Below are 20441 nucleotides of genomic sequence, written 5' to 3' on the forward strand. Positions count from 1 at the left end.
CCCCCCCCCCCCCCCCCCCCCCAAGAAAAAAAAGATAGGTACAGTTTAAATAAATTTAAACCAAAATTTGAAGATAAAACTTAAAATAATAATACTGATAATAAATAAATTAATAAAAAGTCATAAAACTCAAATCTACGCAGTAGCTTGAATCCCCGTAGTCTTGTTATGTCGACTGAATTGTCAAAACAAGAGATAGAAGCCAAATTAGTTTGCTGCAGCAATATTTGGTGCATACCTTCCATATACCATATTGATAAAGCCAAGCTCCTCGTTCATATAACTCATTAACTGAACATCCTCTAGAACAGTTGAAGTAGGCTTGAAGTCTCTACCACTGAGGCGCTCTGACAATCTATAACTCAACACCTAAGCAACATATGTCAAACTTCTATCCAATGGATACCAATACCTCAATTTAAGAAATCACAGAGGCAGATAGTCTCACCGTTTCATCTTCAATAGTCCAACTATAACCTTTGCACAATTGATAAAAGGAAAATACATCACCCTGACAACAGACTAAAGTCAGTAGGTCGCCATGTTAGAAATCAGATGAAAGTGCTTTGCTTCAGTTCTTAATTGTTACCTTTGGAAACAAGGGGTAAATAGGCATCTCGTTCCCAACACCTAGTTGTTCATTTTGTACATTCAACAACACATTGGACGGAATTCCTACTTTAATGTTACCATATGCTCGACAAATAATAGAGCCTCCGTAACGAAAAAAAGTCGCACTGATATTCTGGAAGTTTTTTAAGGAAAAAGGAACGACATTAGGAAATGGTGAGTGCATACTTAATGACAAACAGAAACACACACTATCCAGTTGGGAGTTGTAAAATAATAATTAAATAAAATATATAAGGAAAAAAATCAATTTATACCCCTAAACATTGGGGGTGTACCAATTAAAATCTAAAACTAATAAATGTATCAAACTAAACACTGAACTTTCATGAGTGAATCAATTTAGACCATTTATTAGAATTTCATTTCAAAACTGCTCATGCATATTTTTCACGTGTAAACTTCTTTAAATGTAAGGACTAATTTAAATTCGAGAAAAATGCAAAAATCATTTTGAGATATTTTTCATCTTCTCGGCTTCTGTTTTTCTCTACGTATTTAGAAAGGGTTACATGATAATTTTCTTGTAACACGTATTTAATGGAAGTGAAAATATATAAATCACTAACAAATGGTTTAAATTGATTGACTTAACAAATTTTAGAGTTAAATTGATACAACTATAAGTTTGAGGTTTTGATACAACTCCGAAGTTCAGGTTATAAATTGATTTTTCCCAACTTATAACATAAAACCCGTGCTTTAAAAGTGCAAGGTGCACTACAAGGCGACAAAACTCTAAGTCATTCGTTGAGAATCTATTTCTTACAGCAAGAAAGAAAATTAGAAGGATCACAGCATATGAATAGTGAGTTGGCAATATTTCTTACACATTTCCCAGATGAAACTGCCGAAAGTAGCCCAGAAGACTTGTGAACATTCACAATTGCATTATCCAAACTTGCATATTCAACGTATGTGCCAACTGTTGGACCACCTTCGACTGTGAGCTGCGGTTACACAAAAAAGGAAATGCAACTATATCACAGATTTCCTTTTCTATTTTATGAAATAATAAACATCACAATCTGAAAGCAAAGAACCTATCGTTTCTCTATTTTGTACTTATTTTTCTATATTCCAGGATCCATAAGTCAGTGACTTACCGTATAAGATGCACCTGGAAAAAGAAAAATATCATGTGGGTGAACTCTTGGTGGTGCATAGACTTCAATCTTTATTGGTTTGCTTAATATTTCACGTCCAGATTGTTGTAGAATGCTCACCTGTTTTAATAATAAATTTAACTTGTAAATTCAAACACCTCTTCAGAAATTGACAAAAGTTCAAATATACACTATTGCAAATAAACACTAAGACGAAAGTAAACTTACATAAAGAGTAGTTGTCCCAAGTGATACAGCTTTAATTTTGAACCTTGGAGCTTTAACCACCCCATGACGAGTAATCATAGAATCATCAGTGTCTACAAGCTCAACTATTTGATCCTCAATATGAACGAGAATATTCATGTACGCAAACTGTATTACAAAAAAGAAAGCAGTAAATTAACTTTGCTATTTCTATATCTAAATAGAGATTGAACATCGTATGAATGATGGAAGCGCATAGAAAAGGCACAAGGATGCTCCCAAACCAAGGGGAATCACGAGGAGGCCCTCAGTCTTTTTCTTAATAAAAAACAAAAATTTCATTGTTGAAACAGGAGGTAGACAAAGAAAAAGGAGTTCCAATTTTATAAGATCTGCATCACAAGCAAACAGTTGTCCAACTCTTCACTAGCTCAAGATTTCCCCAAACTCAATGCACTTGCTTCCTCCACTCCAAAATAGCTCCCGTGATGAGCATGTAGTGGTTTTAGGTCTTTTTACTTCTTTTTTTTTTTTTTGAACAAAATACGACACTTTTAAGTAAGAGTATGAAAAGAGACTACTGCTCAAAGATAAATGAGCAAAAATAAACAGGGAAGGGAAAAAAAAAAGGACTGAAAAAAGCACAACGAAATAAACAAAAGAAGTCGAAAGATTAAAACTAGAAAGGAACAATAAACCTGGCTTAGTTCCGATTTATATCCTAAATGGAAAACCCTACAAACTTCTTGGACAGAAAAGAAACTTTGTAGATTACTTAACGATGAGAAGATTTCTAAATGGCCATGTTTTCCCTCAAGCACTCATTGACCTCTCTATCAGATATTGATGAAAAATGATTGCCCTCTTGAATCTACGAATCAATTTGAAGTAAGACCTCTATTTGAATAGAATGTAAGCAAACACGATCCTGAATTAAAAGTTGCAAAACTTTGACGGACAAATGCCCATTGAAGACAAAATTCTTCCTTTGAGCACTCAACAACGAAATCATTGATACTTAAGATGCCATTCAAATAGAAGGGTCGAGCAAGAGTATTATGTGTTTGGAGGAGTCTGAATGCAGCGACATTTATATCTTGTGATTTTTCCAACAAATTCTAAAATATTCTTCCATCTTCATTCAGATGGCCAAACCCTCTACTAATACAAAAGTTTTTCAATTGCCAATATTTGGGGGCCGCCCCTGAAAAAGAGAGAATATATAGTTACAACTTGATAGAGTTTTTTTTTTATGATCCTATGGGTTGAAAGGAACAATCGGACAACTAAAACGGACCCCTCTATCATTATTATTTAATTATTTTATAGCGTAATTAATCTTTTGATCAATTGAAACACTATTATGTAACTTGCATCAGCTGTTACGGAGTTAAGAAAGATCGACTCTGTTGTTTTGGGATCTTCTGATCGCTTTCAAGAGTTTCACCTTCCGCACAAGGTGTCTCTTTGAAGACCTTGTCGTAAATGACCCCTGTAATGAATATTTATGGGAGGAAGCATGCTAGAAGAGTTAGCGATAAGAAAGAATGTAATTGGTCAGAAAGGGGCTATTAAGAAATAAGACATATATGCTGATGCAATAGGCTTGGGCCTTAGTATATAAAGGAATAGCGAATAGTAAAACGGGTATGCTTTTGTGACTATTACTAAGGGTTGGCAAAGAGGAGAAGCTCTACAATTTTTCCTTCAGCTTGAGAGGAATTTAGAATTTTAAAAAAGTTAAAGAACTCCCGGGAAAAGGTGTGAGATTTTTTTTTTTTAACAAGAAACAACTCAAAATGAACAATTGTTCAAAATTCAAACTCCCAAGGGACTGATTGAAAAGACAAAAAGATCAAACAAGAATGGAACATGCTCAACACGACCAATACAACCACACCACTAAAAGAAAAATAAGGAGGGACAACAAAGAACTATTCACAGCCGAAAATGAATCCTACCGCTTCTGAAATCTCCTTGAAAATAGAAGAAGTCAAAGAAATAGAACTTAGTGAAGACTTTTATTTATAAACACAAGAACCTCCTATAGATAAATCACATAGTCAGATCAATCTTCTAGAGAAGAGAAACAGATTTAATAGATAAACAAAATAAAACCTTCAGAAAAGCAAGCATGTGGGATCGAAAGTCTTTTATTGATAAAATCACAAGGGATTTCCCCTGGGAAGATGCAAATAAGGATAGAGGCAGTCATTTGGTTAGCTAGAAAAAGGTTACGACCCCCAAAATTTATGGAGGTTTGGCTGTGGGAGACTAGATAAAAAGAAATTCACGCCTTGCTTTTGAAATGGTTGTGGAAATTTTCGCAAAATGAACAGCTTTGTGCAAAAAGATAATTAGAAGCAAATTCGTCAGACCAAAAGAGGCTGGTTCCCAAATCCGGTTAAGAAGGTTTCTAATCTTAGCCCTTGGAAACACATCAGCAAAAATACTTCGGGGAAGAACATGTCGTCTTCATCAGGGAATAGGGAAAACAGTTGGGAGGGCATTTGGACCTCAGGGAGAGCTTGTTGTGAAGCTTTCCAAGCCCTTCATGCAATAGCCGATTCCAAAAGGATGTTAATTAGCCTTAGATGGTCTGCTGTGGGAAATGTTTGCAACCTAAATCTCGGAAGAGGCCTTGTGGACAGAGAAATGCAAGAACGGGACAGCCAATTACTATTCTGTAAGGAAAAACGCCAAAAATGAGGAAGACCAACTGTGCTGGCTTCCAGAGTCATCAGAGATTTTTTCCAGAAAATCTGCCTCCAATTAACTTCATGGGAACACTACTCACTAAAATCAATCTCTCTCTAAACTGATATGGAAAGGAAATAATTGAAAGAAAGTGAAGCTCTATAAATGATCTAAACACGATAGATAAAATCCAAAAATATCCACACTGGGCACCCTCCACATCATTTGTGTTCCCTGCATTGGATATTCACTGCTCTTTTTTGGCATATATTGAAAGAAAGGAATACCAGATTATCTCAGATAAGTTCACTTCTTTTGGTTTGTTATTAAGTGAAAATGTTCTGTTTATCGCCTCGTCTATTTTTTTTTTTGTAACATACAGCAATTCCTCATCAATTTAGATTGGAGGCTGTTCCTTGTTTATAGCTAGCCAGAAATTCTTTTTCACGCTAGGAAAAGGATGTTGTTCGGCAGAACCATAGACAAATCAAAAGCATCCAACATTATTACCAATATCGTGAGGCAAAAGAACAATGAGCTAAGATATGGCAAGGTACTTTGTATTAAAAAAACACATCATACAACAAAGAGAGGTTAAGATGCTAAGAAATCAAGCAAATTTTGATTTACACATGAAATCATTCCGCTATAACTGTTTTACCCCTTTTTTACTGCTTTATATCTTCTATTTTCTAACACTAGTCTTTTCATTGCATCAAAACATGTCAAATGTTTAGATGAATTGAGCTTTCAGTTCCATTTATCTATTTTTATTAGTATAAGAGAAGGGGAGATGTATAAAAGGAAGAAAACTAAAAGCACACATACAGAATTTTAGAGGTAAGACCCATCCAATTATCAGAGATTTTTCCGTTGCTTAACATATAACAAGACATGATATGGCGCAGAACTGTACATAATTAATTTGAATCCGAACCTGGGAGGAGTCAAAAGTACTTCCATCACTAATCCCAGCAGCTAAATCAACAACTTGAAAGCCTTCTTCCTGATAATTTTAAGATTCCATGGTAAACACAGTTTACATGAGGTATTAATAGTCAAATCAGAACATACCAGAAGGCTTATTTCTTCTTGAGAGATAATCTTGATCCAGTCTACATCGGAAACATGAACCTGTAAAGCATTATAACCTTCTTAAGTATACATGGAGATGAAAATTTTAGTTCAACTCGGAACTTCCTTAAAAGAAAGCAGAACGTTCATTAAGAAATAAGTTTTCAGAAACCTTATCAACCAAAAATATAATTTTCTTGCAAAATTTTCATTAAATACTAATTTGACTCCAAGTCAAGTAATGCTAAAAAAGAGTCACAAGTAGAAATCAACATAGCGTTTCCATAGCATGAGCATGAAAAGGGGCATAGAAAAGGCAATCGTGCAAATATAACCAGGTTCCTTTCAATTACTAATACTTGCAGGAATAACACTATGGAAAGATAAATTACCACAGCTGAAGATGATAGTGGAGGAGTGAGCCCAATGTCATAAACCGTCACAAGCGCAGTTCCCAATCCTTTAGGTGACAACACTAACTCTCGGCATTGTATACCTGGAGCAGGTTGAATAACTTCAACAATACGAGAATCATTCACAACAGCATCCAAGAAACAGCTCCCTCCAGTAATCGACATATTTACCTGTGTTATCGCACTAACATTAGTTGTATGTTATCGCAGATATTGTGATTATAATTTATAAATTTATAGAATATGTTTAGGGGAAAATTAGGAAAGTATCATCTATTGCAATTTTAATTTTTATTATCATAAGGCTCCCTTGGTGTTTTCGACTATTTTAAGGAGAATATTCTACACTTGCTTGTTGGTCCTCCTTTGGCACCAAAATCAACAAAATTTACGGTCCAATGCAGTGAAAGCTCTTTTACAAAAAAATTAGTCTAAAAGAAAAAAGAAGTATTTTCTTAACTAGCTACATTCTTGGAATATTTTTCCATTCCTATCTTTATTATTTTACCACTATCATCTCTAGTTTGCTTGAGAAAAGTTCATAGACACTAGAAGAAACAAAAGATCCACAAGTGAGTCTTCCAACCAGCACAAAATGTGATAACAAGAGAGGAATAATCAATTTGTTCTTCACATCTTAAACAAAGAACACTATCTTCAAACCAAATGTTCAAGTACTTAACCACAAGAGCTCTTGTAAGTCATAACAAAAGCAAAAAACAAAGTTGAGAATCGTCGGCCGAAGGTATGGCGACAGAATTATGGAAGGCGGAGAAAACATTGACTCAGAAAGAAAGCGGCGTTGATAGCAGAAGCAACAACACAAACGACTGCTGAAGCTAGCCCATAGAAGAAAGAGGAAAAAATTCACAAACTAGGCCCAAAGAATGAGATAGCGAACGAGGATGGATGTGGAAGCTGAGATTGCAAACAAGGACAGCAGATAAAGGCAACCGTTCTATGACAATCAGACAATGACAAATAGGACCGTCATGGCACAACTGGGTTTGACGATGACGGCAGCTAGGGTTGGGACTATCAGGAAGAGGATAACTATGTAAGCCCTTTAATCTAGAGGGTTGAATTTTGATCATCATCCAGATTGATACCAAAAGTTCAGATTTTAGGCAATTTATATTGAGACTCGATATTTTTCAAATTCTTTGATGGTACGGAAGAGATGATGGTACGGAAGAGATTATTGAGAGCCACTACGTCATGAGGAGAAATGGGTTGTATCATCTGCAAATGGTAGATGTGTAATGGATAATGCTTGGGTGGTTTTTCCAGCATAGAACCCTCTAGTCAAGCCCTTTTTGTTCGGCCAAGGACAATTATGAATAAGAAAGGAGATGGATCGCGTTGTAGGAGACCGCTAGTAGCTGTGAGCTTGCATCTGAGCTTGCCAAACCTCAGTTTAGTTTGGTCCTACTTCCGGTTGATTTTGTTACTAAAAATGGAACACAAACTACCCATTTTTCTTAATACCAGCATGAATCCTTGAAACCTTTCTTCCTCGTAATGAAGGCCAGACAACAAACTCTAAAGACCACCCTATATGGGATCTAAGCTTCGACATGTGGAAAGTTCATGAAGGATCTCTGTTTTACTTGAAGAAACTAGAATGCACGGCAAATGCAGAAGTTCAATCAAATAGCTCTCCAACAAACGAAGATGGGAAAACTATAAAGGGATAACCTGTTTGTACTTCAAATCTTCAACAAAAATCATAACGTTTTCTTCCCAGATACAGAAAAAAAAAATGTTACACAGCAACTTTTCACTTCCATATTTGGCTGAAATCAAACTTTAATAATAAACTAAAATTTCAAACAAAACTCTTATTAACAACGAAAAGACAACAGTTTTGTTGACGGTGGCAGTGAAGACAAAGCAGAGTTGAGGGACGGAAAGTGAGAAATCAGAAGGTAGCAGTAGTGCTTGACAACAACTTTTCACTTTAATATTTGGATGATTCTTTTCTGTTCTCCAATCAGAATATATATGTTTGCGTTTATATTGTTTTGGTTTCTATTAAGAATTTTACGACATGAACTTGCTGTTTCTATTCTGTTGAATTCGGTAGTTACACGCATCAATTCGCTATAGTCAGTTTGCTTCATAGCTAAGTAAGTTAATGTTTTAGTTAAATGGCTTGTTAGATGACATCTGAAGTACTATGACCAAAATCACAACCACAAAATTTTAGATGTTAGGCTACATCAGATATAAAGACACCAAGATCGAAGTAGCAATATCAATATGAAAGGTATCAAATCGATGTATCCATATTGTGGGTATCAGGATTCTACCTTGAGATCCGGATTGAAAAACAGCAAATTGTACTCTGGGTGAACTCTTAGAGTAGAAACAAGCTGCATTTGTGAGCATCAGTTGTAAGAACCAAGTAAAGAAGATAACATGAGTATCAATAAATACATTACAAGTATGAAAGTGGGCAAGGAAAGAACGAAAAGAAAAAATATTTGCATGGTTGAAGAACTACTTGAACTTAAAATATTCATCATTAATCATAAGAAGAAAAACACAAGCACAAGTTCCCCCTATATTTAGAAATAATAAATAAGGAAATTCGTAAGGACCATACCTGTAAACGTATTGCATCTGTCAAAAGGTTATCTGCATTATCAAGCCACTGGGCAGAATAATCTCTCCTCACAGCGTCACTAAAGCCGGTGACAGTTGCACGAACAATGCACTTGAAGAGAGAATATTTTTTCAACTCAGAGAAGCAGTAAAACAATGGGTGTTCAGGGGAGAGGAGGGATTTCAATCACACAAGAAGAAAGATCTCAACACCATTAAAACAGTTGTCTGCATTACATGCATTTCATCCAAATAACCCACACCAAATAAGTAACAGTACATGTGCTCATAATGCCAGGAAAGAATATTATAATAATCAGCAAGAAGTACTTAAATGCAAAAAAGAATCACATGAAATGATGCTAATTTGAGTTGAAATAATATAAGATTTTACCTCTCCTGATTCATTTCGCAATCTCAAAAATCTCTCCCAACTATACTTAGACCTCTTTGAATCATACCGCTCATCCCAGTAAGCTAAACTTCCACAACTGCTAAGTTCCCACCTCAAATGAAGAGAAGATGAGTTTGCAAAAGGCTCTCCTAAATCACTAACACCAACTGCAGCTATTCTTATAGTGCGACCATTAGCCACGGTAACAGGAGCAGCACGATGTCTCACTGAACCCCCATCAACTAGAATTGCAGTTCGTATGACGTCAATTTTATTCGCTGCATAGTACCATCAGTTTACCAGTTCAAAAAGATCCAACTTTAGAATGAAAAACTGATTCAACAACTAAAACAATTGACAAAGGGAGTCTACATTTGACAAACAGAAACAATTAATACCAGGTTCGTCAGCAATTAAGACAATCGAAGAAGGGAATCCACACATGACTGAGACCAGAACTACTGCGATTGCAGGTGTCGGATGGCCATCTCCAATCAAATTACCGCGTTTAAATTGAAGGGTCTGAGTCATTTGAATCAGAATTAGCATATATATCAGATTTTTTCTTAATCAAGTAGAATAATAAAAATATTACGAATGAATGACAGAAGAAGAAAGAGATGTACATAGGTTCCTAGTCTTTGACATTGAATTTGATATGAACCATAATTTTCAGATATTTGGTGCACAAAAATTCCGCCCTTGCCAACAGAATCTTCATCCAAAATCTCAACAGATTCAATAAATTCAACACCTCGACCCCAATGTTCAGGACCGCCACGAAGCATGACATTAGAACATGTTCCAGGACCAAGATGTAACTTATACAGACTTTCCAAACTATCAACTTCTGTTGGAGTCGGATCAACCCAAAAGCCACCAAATTGACTACCATCACCAATGTACCCAACAAGGAGAGGTGGATAAGCAGCAATTTGTACAGATGCTTTTAATAAAATAGGCCCATGCAAAGAGAGATCAAAATGCTGATGTTCTTTATATAGTGTGGCTTGCAGCACAGTATGACCAGAACCAGAAGCATAGACAGAAGCCCATGAACAAGGAGGGCCGTAGGAAAAACCACGTGGCTCAACATTTTCTACCACGTCTAGTACAGGCATTTCCCATGTTTTATTTTGAATTTTGAATGATTCACTCTCAACTTTCCACTTTACATGGGAATTAAAAGCATCACATCGATAGAAATAGTCACCTACAAATGAAAAATCAATGTTATAAAAAATTATACTAAAAAAGGAAAAGGAAAAAAAAAATCACAAGGACGCATAAATTTGAAGTTTGAATGTGTAGGAAACCATTTGATGACTGCATTGAGACAGCTGCTTGAAGATATGATCCCACAACAGTCTCTACAGGGAAACTGGGAAGTATCACCATGGATGCAGGCAGGGCTACTTCAATTACAACCTACCAGTACTTCAAAGTAAGATAAGCAGAACTTGTTTAACCGGATCAAATTTTCATATTTAGGTTTATTAAAGCAGAGAACAAGTTAAACATGAACTATGCTTGACAGGAACAACCCCAAAAATAAAAAATAAAAAATAAAAAGGTAATAGGGGCATTGAGGGTGAATAAAGAAAGGATTTTCTATGGTAGCAAACCCCAAGACATTATTCCATTTTCTGTTTTATTCGAGCCAGACCAGTACTTTATAGAGGGCTTCATCCCTTTTTGGGCTTTGTTTTATGAGCATCAGGAGAGCGATACATTAAAAATGCAAGCTTTATTGTTTAGAGTTGGCCTTTATTTCTTATGTATTTTATTTGTTTTGGATGTAAACCAGTAGGACGATCTTCACCCATTTTTTTTCATTGATTAATGAAAGGACGCAAAAATACTCGAGGATACAAATGCTCAAAAGAGTGAAAAAGGAAAAAAGAAGATAAAAAATTAGAAATCAGATCACAAAAGTTTAGAAAGAGTGAATAAAAGCCTCCCAGTAGGAGGATCTTTATTAATTGAAAAAAAAATCTATTTTTGTACAAATTTTACACTAAAAAATGTAAGTCTTTTTTTTTTAATTCAAATAAGATATGATCATTTGGTCGGGGATACATGTCTTAACCAATTAAACTACACTCAAATCGGATATACATATGTAATTCAGTAGTACATGACTAACAAATAAACTAAGCACCTAAAAAACTAATTAGTCATTGGCTAACAGACTAACTACCAACAGCCAGTTATTAAAATTATACCAACCAATGGGCAAATAAACGGCTAGACAATTTATTTACAAATGACCCTATATTAAATTTTATTTCTTTCATTATTTTGTATGGGCTTTTTTATCAGAGTTGAATCTATATTTTAGTTGACTTAAAATATTATTGTGCCAGTTAATAAGTTGGAGTGAGATTCTCGATTTAAAATGTTGTGCCACAACTTAGGTGTTATCATACTATGAGCTGTTATTTTCCAATTAATAAAAATCAATATTTTTTGCTAAAATATTTATATAATTAAATTTACTATAACCCATCCACTTAAACTTTTAAATTGATTAGTAATTTAACTTGGTATTAGAGCAAGAGGTCATTCGTCCGAACCACTATTTTTATTGTCTCTACCAATTAATATTTGATTTTCGCTTGTTAAGACTTACAAATTTTCAAGCCCATAACCAAGAGGAATCTTAAGCATTTATATAGTTAAATTTTTTATAACACATCAGCTTAAGGTTTTGAATTGATTGGTAATTTAACATTTTTGTTATATTAATTTGCTTATTCAAAAAACAAATAATCGTCAAACAATAACATTTTGCAATTACTCTTGCAATGATATTGGTAATTTGAGTTGAATCACCAATCAATCCAAGAACTTAAGTAGATGATTACAACGGACAAACGCCAAAGGAAGTTTCCAAAATGCCTCATCTCCTAGGTTAGTTGCTTTAGTTTGAAGTACAAGGAAACGCTAGATAACATTCCTCCACTGAACTTATGCCAATAACAGTTCGATGAATTTGATTGGGGAGTTTGGGTTATCTTTTTGTTTACCAAGCGCATGGCAGGGATTTCTTTTGCCTGTGCCATTAAAATTTTTGTTTGGCTGTGAAGATTGTTTGAAGACAAATAGAGGATTTTTTTTTTTTTTCCTGGAGAAATGTACAGCAGACGGTCTTTGGTGGTATTTAAATCACCAAAAGAAAAAGAAAAATAAAAAATAAAATAAAATTGCAATCATAGCCTCCTTTTGATAATGCTTGATTGGAAGGGGTTTCTTTGGCTCTTTTTGGAAGGGGGTTCTCTCTCTACCTGGCCCTGAGGTTGTTCGTTTTTGCAATTAAACAGCCATTGATGTTTCTTATAAAATTATAAAAATAAAAATAAAGTAAAACATAATATTAATTTTTATTAGAAATTTTATCGCAAAAATAAAAAAAATAGCATAGGAACCAAAGAGAAGTTTTCGAAACAGTTTTCCTAACAGCCCCTAAGTTTATGGCCTCCTCTTAGTACTCCCTCCAATACCTTCTGTATTTATAATTGTTTTTTAATTAATGAATTGGAATAGTTATTTGTAAGATTTCCTTGACTTCAAGTGTTGTTGTCCCCTTCCCCTTCTGTAATTTTCACTTATCGAAATATTTGTTTCTTCAAACTAAATAAATAAAATTAAAACTAAAAAATAAAAAAAAGACAAATATAAGTATATAACAAACAATAATACGAATTAAAAGAGTGGAAGAAAACGTAAAATTTAAGAAATATGGATGGAAGTTCAAGTAACTACAGACGAGAGTTAATTAAAAACAACTAAACAGAATATTACTAATAATTCTTAAATCTTACCTCATCAAAATTTGACGAGTCAAAAATAGACAGCACTTTAACAGTTGCTTTACCGAACTTCTTTGCCTGAACAATTCCAGAAGCAGATACGGTGACAACACTTATGTCCGACGAAAACCACTTGTAGTCACTTAATGTCTTAGCACAACCTATGTTGGAGAATTAAAAGATATGAGTAAGTTAGCCAGAGTGATTTAAAGACTAAGCAGCTAAAATGCTACAGACCACCAGTAGCTTCAAGTAACACCTCCTGATAAACAGAAGGGGTCCAAGGTAAGAAGATGCTTCTTGATACTCCATTTCTGTCGTCCAAGCTGAATCTTACACGTTCACATACGACAACTTCTTGCACGATCTTGAGAACCTAAATTGGATGAAAACAATCAAAAAGGAAGAAGTTTTCAACTGGAAGGCCGAAATAGAATAACTAATCCAAGCAATGTGAATTACAACCACAATAATCGAGACGACGACCCCCATACTCACAAAATAGAAAGGGAAAGGATCTCATAGCAATTGTTAAGTTTACAAGATTCAGGTATAAGTAAAATCCAAAAAGTTCTGGAGAAGAACAAAATTTATATGATTTAACTATCGGAGTGTTACCTCCTTAGTTTCATAATCACTACCATAGTAAGCCAGTGAAGCAGTCAGCATTCCTTGTCCTTTTGAAATTGCTTGCAAAATTCTTGAAGTTCGCCATTTGTGTTTTGGTACAAGATCATTGGTCAAAAGGTAAGTTCTCAAGAACTGGGATTGGTTATCATATAACTGAACATCATCACTCTGCATTTGTGGGAAAGAAATTATGAGCTGAAGATAGAAGTAAGTTTGAGCCAAATATATTAAGCAAGAGGAAAATCCACAAGTAGAAAAAAAGCTATTCATAAAAGTCCATTTCCCCTCACAGTAAATTCTCCCAGCCGCAAGAGAAAGCCCACAATTCAGAGAAAATAAAATCTATAAAGCAGAAAGTGTATAGAAATCAGAGTAGAATGCCAAAAGTTAACATCGACTTTATTGATTTTTTTTTTTTTTTTTTCTATAAAAACCAACTTACAAGAAGAAGATGAAAGCAAACAGAGGCCCGCATAAAGGAAATATATATATATATATATATATATATATAAAGCATGCATGTTGGGTGTAATCAGCTGCAACAGTATCGTCTAAATCCCTGAGTGTTTCTAAGCCGTAAACAAATGTGACTAGCTGTAATAGTACCGTGTAATGTCTCAAACAGCTAAGATTAAAATGCAAGCATATAGAAAGTAATTAGTGGCAACAGCACCACCTAAAATTATATTTGAGATTCTCATGCATTAAGCCAGAAACAAATATGGAAAGCTTTACTTTTTCATTCTCTTAATTTGGAAGACATGTATGCATTAGCTTTATGGCAGAGAAATATGGTTATACTGCTTTAAAGTCACATACAACTTGGTACCCAAATCAGAGTAGAGCAAACAGTTACTGGAGTTATCATTCAACTCCAAATAACAATATCAGTGTAGAGCAAGCTTAAGGTGGAAGCAGTTGAAAGTTGACATATTTGCATTAAACCTGTTTACACTTGTTTCTTTGGATAGGAAATAGAGAAGATTTCATCGACAAAAAAAGATTTCCAAAAACAGAAAATAAAGCGATGGCATATAAAGAACACCATGAGCGTGCCTTCCATTGGACGACCTCCCAAACTTCTGCTCTTTTATTTTATTCATGAAATACTTTATGATTCCTTTAAGTGAACCCTCCCAAAAGGTAAACAATTAGGAGTAGGTAGACTCCGAAAGCCAAGCATGCCATATTAGCATTATCTTGAAATTTTGTTCCAGGTTACACACCAAAGAAAATATGTGAGATAGTCAGAATAGAGATTTTTAGAAGTAAAACCATATTTCAATGTTGAATATCTATTCTCAAATGCCAATATTTGTAAGATACAAAGGTTACCTCTGTAATGTATATTTCTTGTGCATCAGGTCCACGTGAGAAAACCTTCAATTGAATGAGATATTGACGACCAGAAACAATATACCAATTGGCAAGAGATACAGATCTTTCTATTCCTTCAACGGGTTCGTCGACGATAGGCAAAGGAGTAATGTACAAATGTAAAGATTCTGGCATGACAACATTTAATGATGACATTTGAATGTGCCCAACAACCCTAGTGTCTTCAACAGTTACAGCTGTAACACCAAATCTTAGAGCGCTTGTCAAACCCAGGTCAGAAGCAACATGAGCTATGGAAGAGTTTGAAGAAGACCATCGGTAGTGTGGAGATGGTAATGTTACCACTGCATATGCAAAAAAATAAAAATCAACAAAAAAAAAAGGGACTTACAGGATATGCACACATGTAAAGTCTAACTTTAAGCAAATTCAATGACAGTCATGAAACATACAACAGAACAACTGAATGTCCATAACTTAGGTTTCATATTTACAAGTTTTGTTTAGTCCCCATTGATTTGTCCTTTTCTTTTTCTTTGTGGAGAACACCCTTATATATCTTCCTATCATTTTTACAAATGAGAGTTGGTTTTTATTAAAAAAAATATATTTATCAACATGCAGGAACACCAGAGTCAAAAAATTTATATAGTAACTAGTACAACACTAGATAACTACAATTAGAATGAGTTGAAGAGAAAACCTTGGGGTATGTTGGCACGAATAACTTTAAGACTGTAACGAACAGTAGCACCTACGAGGACAAAAACAGGTGAGGGAGGATCAAGTGACATTGCCTCTGCCACAGTCAGAACAATCTTATCGGCCATGTGCTTAACATCTGGTTCAAGCAAATGCACAGAAACAATTTCATGGCCAATTTCAATTCCTCTTACAACAAATAGATCAGAAAATACGCCCTGCATTATAAAGAAAGAAATAGAAATATTATAAAATATAAAATTTTGGTTTGCTTGGACTAGGTCTGTATCAATAGTGGAATTCTTAACATCAGCAGCATACATACGCTATCTTCCAGTTTTATTTGAATATTCAAGTCTCCACATAACCCACCACAATCACTAAGAGGAGAATCCTTCAAGGGGAGATGAGTTAGGTGATGCGAGGATCCTTCAGTTTCAGGAATCAAATACCACATAAATTGTAAGCCCACTAATGACGAAAACACATTTTCTGCAAAATTAATGGAGAAACAATTCAAACTCTCATCCAAATTAAAGCTAATGAAATAAGGTACAGACATATATGCAAATTTCTTAAATACGTGAAATCCAGAGAAGCTGGGGAACTGATTTGGAAGATCAGTGATAAGTGTGAAATGCGCTGAAGCACAATAGTCTCAGTCTCGGAGGTGAGGGGTGAAATGAAAATGTGAAGCACACAATCTATACACATACACACGTATAACATTAAGAGCCACAATGAAGCATGAGACAGTGAAAATAAAGGATTTCCTATTAAAGGAAAAACAAAGGTCAAGCTTTATGAGCTTTTCAACAACAAAATGGTCTACAAAACCACATTACTCAACCTAAAAATTAAAACTCGGCCTCACAGAATAGGTTCCATCCCCACTTTCTTTACCGACTTATAAGTTAAAACCCTCCTCATTTTTTCTCTTTATTCTCATTTTCATGTTCCTCCGCAACTAATAGAGAGAGAGAGAGAGAGAGAGAACTCTGGATGAGAGGGTTGAACGCAGGAGATGAACCAATGGCTTAAGTTTGCTTATCCTTATTTAGCTTAACTCTCGTTTATGCTCTTAGAAAAGATGCTTACTTGCTGAGAAGCATGCATTCAACAAAGACAAATCACATCACCCATGTCCGGGCAAAATGAGTGCCTAAGCACGTGCATTCTTGCGCTTTCAGAACAGTGACCAAAATGGGGCACAAATTAGAGATCTCAGTTTTTTTAAATGAGAAACATCAGTTCCTTAATTTCATTGATGAGATGAAATAACATAAGAGGGCAAACTAAGTGCCATAGGAATTACAAAATACATTTCGATTGAACAATAAGTCAAGAAAGACTACAATCGTGGAAATAAGGGGAGTATTTAAATCAAGAGAAAGCATTGTAAGTTAAAAGTTAAAAAATAGTCAAAGTTGGTTAATATTATAATAAACACAAATTTATATTCATCAGGTGAAATTCAAATTTAGCTATCCTAATAAGGTTTAAGAAAAATCTAGCTTTCCCTTTCCCTTTCCCTTTCCCTTTCCCTTCCCCTTTCCCTTTCCAGCCATAGTTAAAAGCTGAACATACCTTGAAGATGCAATTTCCTTCCAAGGATCCTATGAAATGAACATAATGTAAAGACAAGCAAAAGCAGCTGCCAGTCCCACAAACACGGATGCAAACTGAAGTTCCATCACACTTTGCAACCATCCACACATGCAGTACTAAAAAGGTCTTTGATATTTAATCTAAATATTTAGAATGGATTCTAAAAGTTACATTACATTGGGTCTCCTACAATAAGATTATGATAAAATGAACAAATTACGTTCCATTACTGATCTAAAATTTTCTTTTCTGGGATTTCACTGTGACTTCGTGGACAATTTCCCTGGTATTTTTCATACATTTGCATATCGTGTACCATTCTTTTCATCGTTTCCACATTATGTAATCAATACACGACACAACAAGAGAGATGAAAGATTGCATAATGATACACTTTTAAAGGCATGGTTATGAATACTAAATCTACCTTCACTGTCAAAGGCACGGACTCGGAGTGTAGCAAGCCCATCCAAGTCAAGTTTGATAGAATTGTGAAATATTTGGATTCTTGAAAATTTGTCGATAAAAACTTTGCAGCGAATTACAATTCCAGTTTGTACATCAGCAGCATAAACAGCGGTCTCCTTGCGACCACTGTAAGGAGCAATAGATCTCAGCAGAGCACTTGTCGAGCAGTGACTACTTACATTGTATTCTGGTAGAACATTAAGAATATCATGATGATCCCAAGACCTACAAATTATTGTAAAAGCAATAAATAAATTAGCAGTGACCAAAGAAGACAACAATTACAATGAGATCACTCCCCTAAAATGTCTGGTTAAACAGAAACTTTTTAAACCAGCGACAAGTAACTATTATCAATTTGCTATATAATTTTCTTGAGATCTAGGGGATGGGTAAGCCTATCTACTTCTTGAAATGCTATCAGTCTAAAATGTTTTGACGTTACCAAATCGTAACTACGAATCACTTGATAGTCGATACTAAATTTAAAATTCAAATTAATACTAAGAAAGAGAATCGCTCAATACTGAGTCACTGACAATGAGCCATATAACGATAACTTCAAGCATTTGTTTGATGGTTCGATACAGCCAATGATTCCCTATCTCTGAGGAAATTTATTTAGCTCCCCGCCGCACACTGGGTAGAAATAACCAAAAGAGCTTTCACATGCAGGGCAGGCCCCATTTCTATACTAAGCGTGACATTGCAGCATGATAATCAATTAGTCTAATCACCAACTGAGCTCCATTACTGATACAGAAGTTCCAAAGTTCAGATTTCAACTTCTTTACCAGTCGGTCCACTCTCTTTCACAAATCCATCGTTTACATAATGCAAAACATCAATTAGAAAAATGACTCGAAAAGTAAGATTTACCATTTGAAGCAACCATCACTCCCTTGCAGCCTATACTCTACTGGATTAGTCATTTTGGGAGGCAATAGTATATTCACGTCCGCAATGTGCGGACCAGAGACGAAATGAGCAGTCGCTCCGTAGCTTCCACCGATCATCAAGAGAAGAACAAGCAGCGCAGGAGCGAAATTCGACATCTCCAGCTGAACACAGTGTAACAATAATCATGAAGTTTACAACAAAACTCAGAAGAAGCAATTGTAGCAATAAAAACGGCAAGCTTCGAAGCTTGAAATGGTGATTGAGACTGAAAACTGAGCTCGAACTTGAATAACTGTGTGCACGGGCAGACCTGAGAAGATTCTTGAAGAAAGAGAATAGAACCCTAGTAAAGTCTCTGTGATTTTTGCATTTGGAAACCGAAAAAGCAACGATTGGACCTAGTGGGAAACGTGGCGCAATACTATTGGTTGTCACTCGCCAGCTGGCCGAACCTTGTAAACTACTTTTGGCTACTTTTCCGACGCTACTCCAAAAATTGCTTAAATCCTATTTTAGTATAACCTTTTTCATTTGTTACCTTTTGTTATAAAAAAAATAAAAATAAAAATAAATAAATAAATAAAAACTGTCTTAATTGTTAAGATTCTAGATTTGCTTCATTTTCTCTTACAATTTTAATTCTTTTTTAAATTTATATTTGACATTACTTTGAAGGTGTGCACGGAGAGAAGTTATTATGAAACGGATTTCAAGACACATGTTAGAGATATTGGACGAGCGAAAATTTGATGACAAACGACGATTTAAAAAAAAAATAGATAACAAGTTTCTATAGACTAAGACGATATAAATTTGGAAGTTTTGAGACTAAAATTTAAAGCATCTAAAAGTATAATGTTTAATGTAAATATAGTTCAGCTAGTTGTAGCATATACATTTTTCGACCAAAAAATTAAGAAACTTGAATATTAATGTCACGTGTTAGTTAACTAAAAACACAATTAATAATCATTTGGTGAAGGAATACGATACATGTTATTTTATGGCATATGACATAACACTTATAAATAAATTTTGTTCATGGCCAAATTGAAAATTTTGTTTAATAGAGTTAGACCTCGGATAATAAATAGCAATTAAAAACGTCTTAGTTTTGAAGGAATTTGTTGAATTGTTCTTGAAATGACTGTGGATAGCATTTCACTTGCATCACTATTATTATTAGTATTTCAAATGTTGCAATACTATTGTAATATTGCATACACGTTTAAGCATAAAATCCTTTGAAATCTCCTGTGAAAATCAAGACATATAATGATATAATGACGACCAAAACGATATAGCAATCCAAAATTTCATATTAGGTCTTTACTATATTAATTTCTATCTAAAATATCATAATTATTTATACGCCAAATGTAATTTTGAAATATTCATGAAAGGCAAACATTATCATGTCATCAACCTTAAACTCACACAATAATTACTTGTAAATTTTTTTAACACACATATATATACACACAAAAGATATAGAAGAGCACAATCTAAGATCTCTTTTATGGTTTTCACACATCTTAATAAGGGGTGGAAGTAGTGTATAAACATAATTTTCAACCATAAATAAAAAAACACTAATTATTAAATGAGAAAACATGGACCTATAATATACCAAACGGAAAGAATCATAGAGTTTGTCATATACTTTTAATGCTCGTAGTCTTCAAACACATCATAAAACAAGTTTCAACAATTAGGAAGTCAACGTTTCGATTAATATATTTTGACTGAACTAAAATGGTAGGCCATTTGTCGACTTCTACTTTTAAGTAGAGGTGGAAAATAACAAAATTCGGACATATTTCGTCTAAACTAATAATTTCAACCGGATCTAACA

At 34.5% G+C, this 20441-nt stretch overlaps 1 protein-coding gene across 2 annotated transcripts in view; it reads right to left on the reverse strand.

Annotated features, from left to right (window-relative positions):
* LOC111441535 (nuclear pore complex protein GP210) overlaps positions 1-18922 on the reverse strand; it is a 29158-nt gene extending 10236 nt beyond the window's left edge. Inside the window, exons 1-23 of one of the 2 annotated variants that reach the window (XM_023078572.1) lie at positions 18566-18922; positions 17646-17911; positions 15936-16102; positions 15612-15828; positions 14906-15252; positions 13559-13738; positions 13178-13316; positions 12953-13101; positions 10445-10556; positions 9755-10341; positions 9527-9650; positions 9129-9406; positions 8736-8846; positions 8440-8502; positions 6107-6298; positions 5715-5774; positions 5578-5646; positions 1965-2111; positions 1737-1856; positions 1461-1580; positions 590-745; positions 449-511; positions 239-369 (exon numbers count right to left, since the gene is read on the reverse strand). In XM_023078572.1, coding sequence (XP_022934340.1) covers positions 239-369; positions 449-511; positions 590-745; positions 1461-1580; positions 1737-1856; positions 1965-2111; positions 5578-5646; positions 5715-5774; positions 6107-6298; positions 8440-8502; positions 8736-8846; positions 9129-9406; positions 9527-9650; positions 9755-10341; positions 10445-10556; positions 12953-13101; positions 13178-13316; positions 13559-13738; positions 14906-15252; positions 15612-15828; positions 15936-16102; positions 17646-17911; positions 18566-18741 — 3974 coding nt within the window. In that variant the 5' untranslated portion in view covers positions 18742-18922. Of the gene's footprint in view, positions 1-238; positions 370-448; positions 512-589; positions 746-1460; positions 1581-1736; positions 1857-1964; positions 2112-5577; positions 5647-5714; positions 5775-6106; positions 6299-8439; positions 8503-8735; positions 8847-9128; positions 9407-9526; positions 9651-9754; positions 10342-10444; positions 10557-12952; positions 13102-13177; positions 13317-13558; positions 13739-14905; positions 15253-15611; positions 15829-15935; positions 16103-17645; positions 17912-18565 lie in introns of those variants that run through there. The other variant, XM_023078573.1, reaches the window with a different exon arrangement.
* Between the last annotated feature and the right edge of the window lie 1519 nt (positions 18923-20441).

Source organism: Cucurbita moschata, unplaced genomic scaffold (assembly GCF_002738365.1).
Source record: "Cucurbita moschata cultivar Rifu unplaced genomic scaffold, Cmos_1.0 Cmo_Scf00004, whole genome shotgun sequence".
Classification (NCBI taxonomy): domain Eukaryota; kingdom Viridiplantae; phylum Streptophyta; class Magnoliopsida; order Cucurbitales; family Cucurbitaceae; genus Cucurbita; species Cucurbita moschata.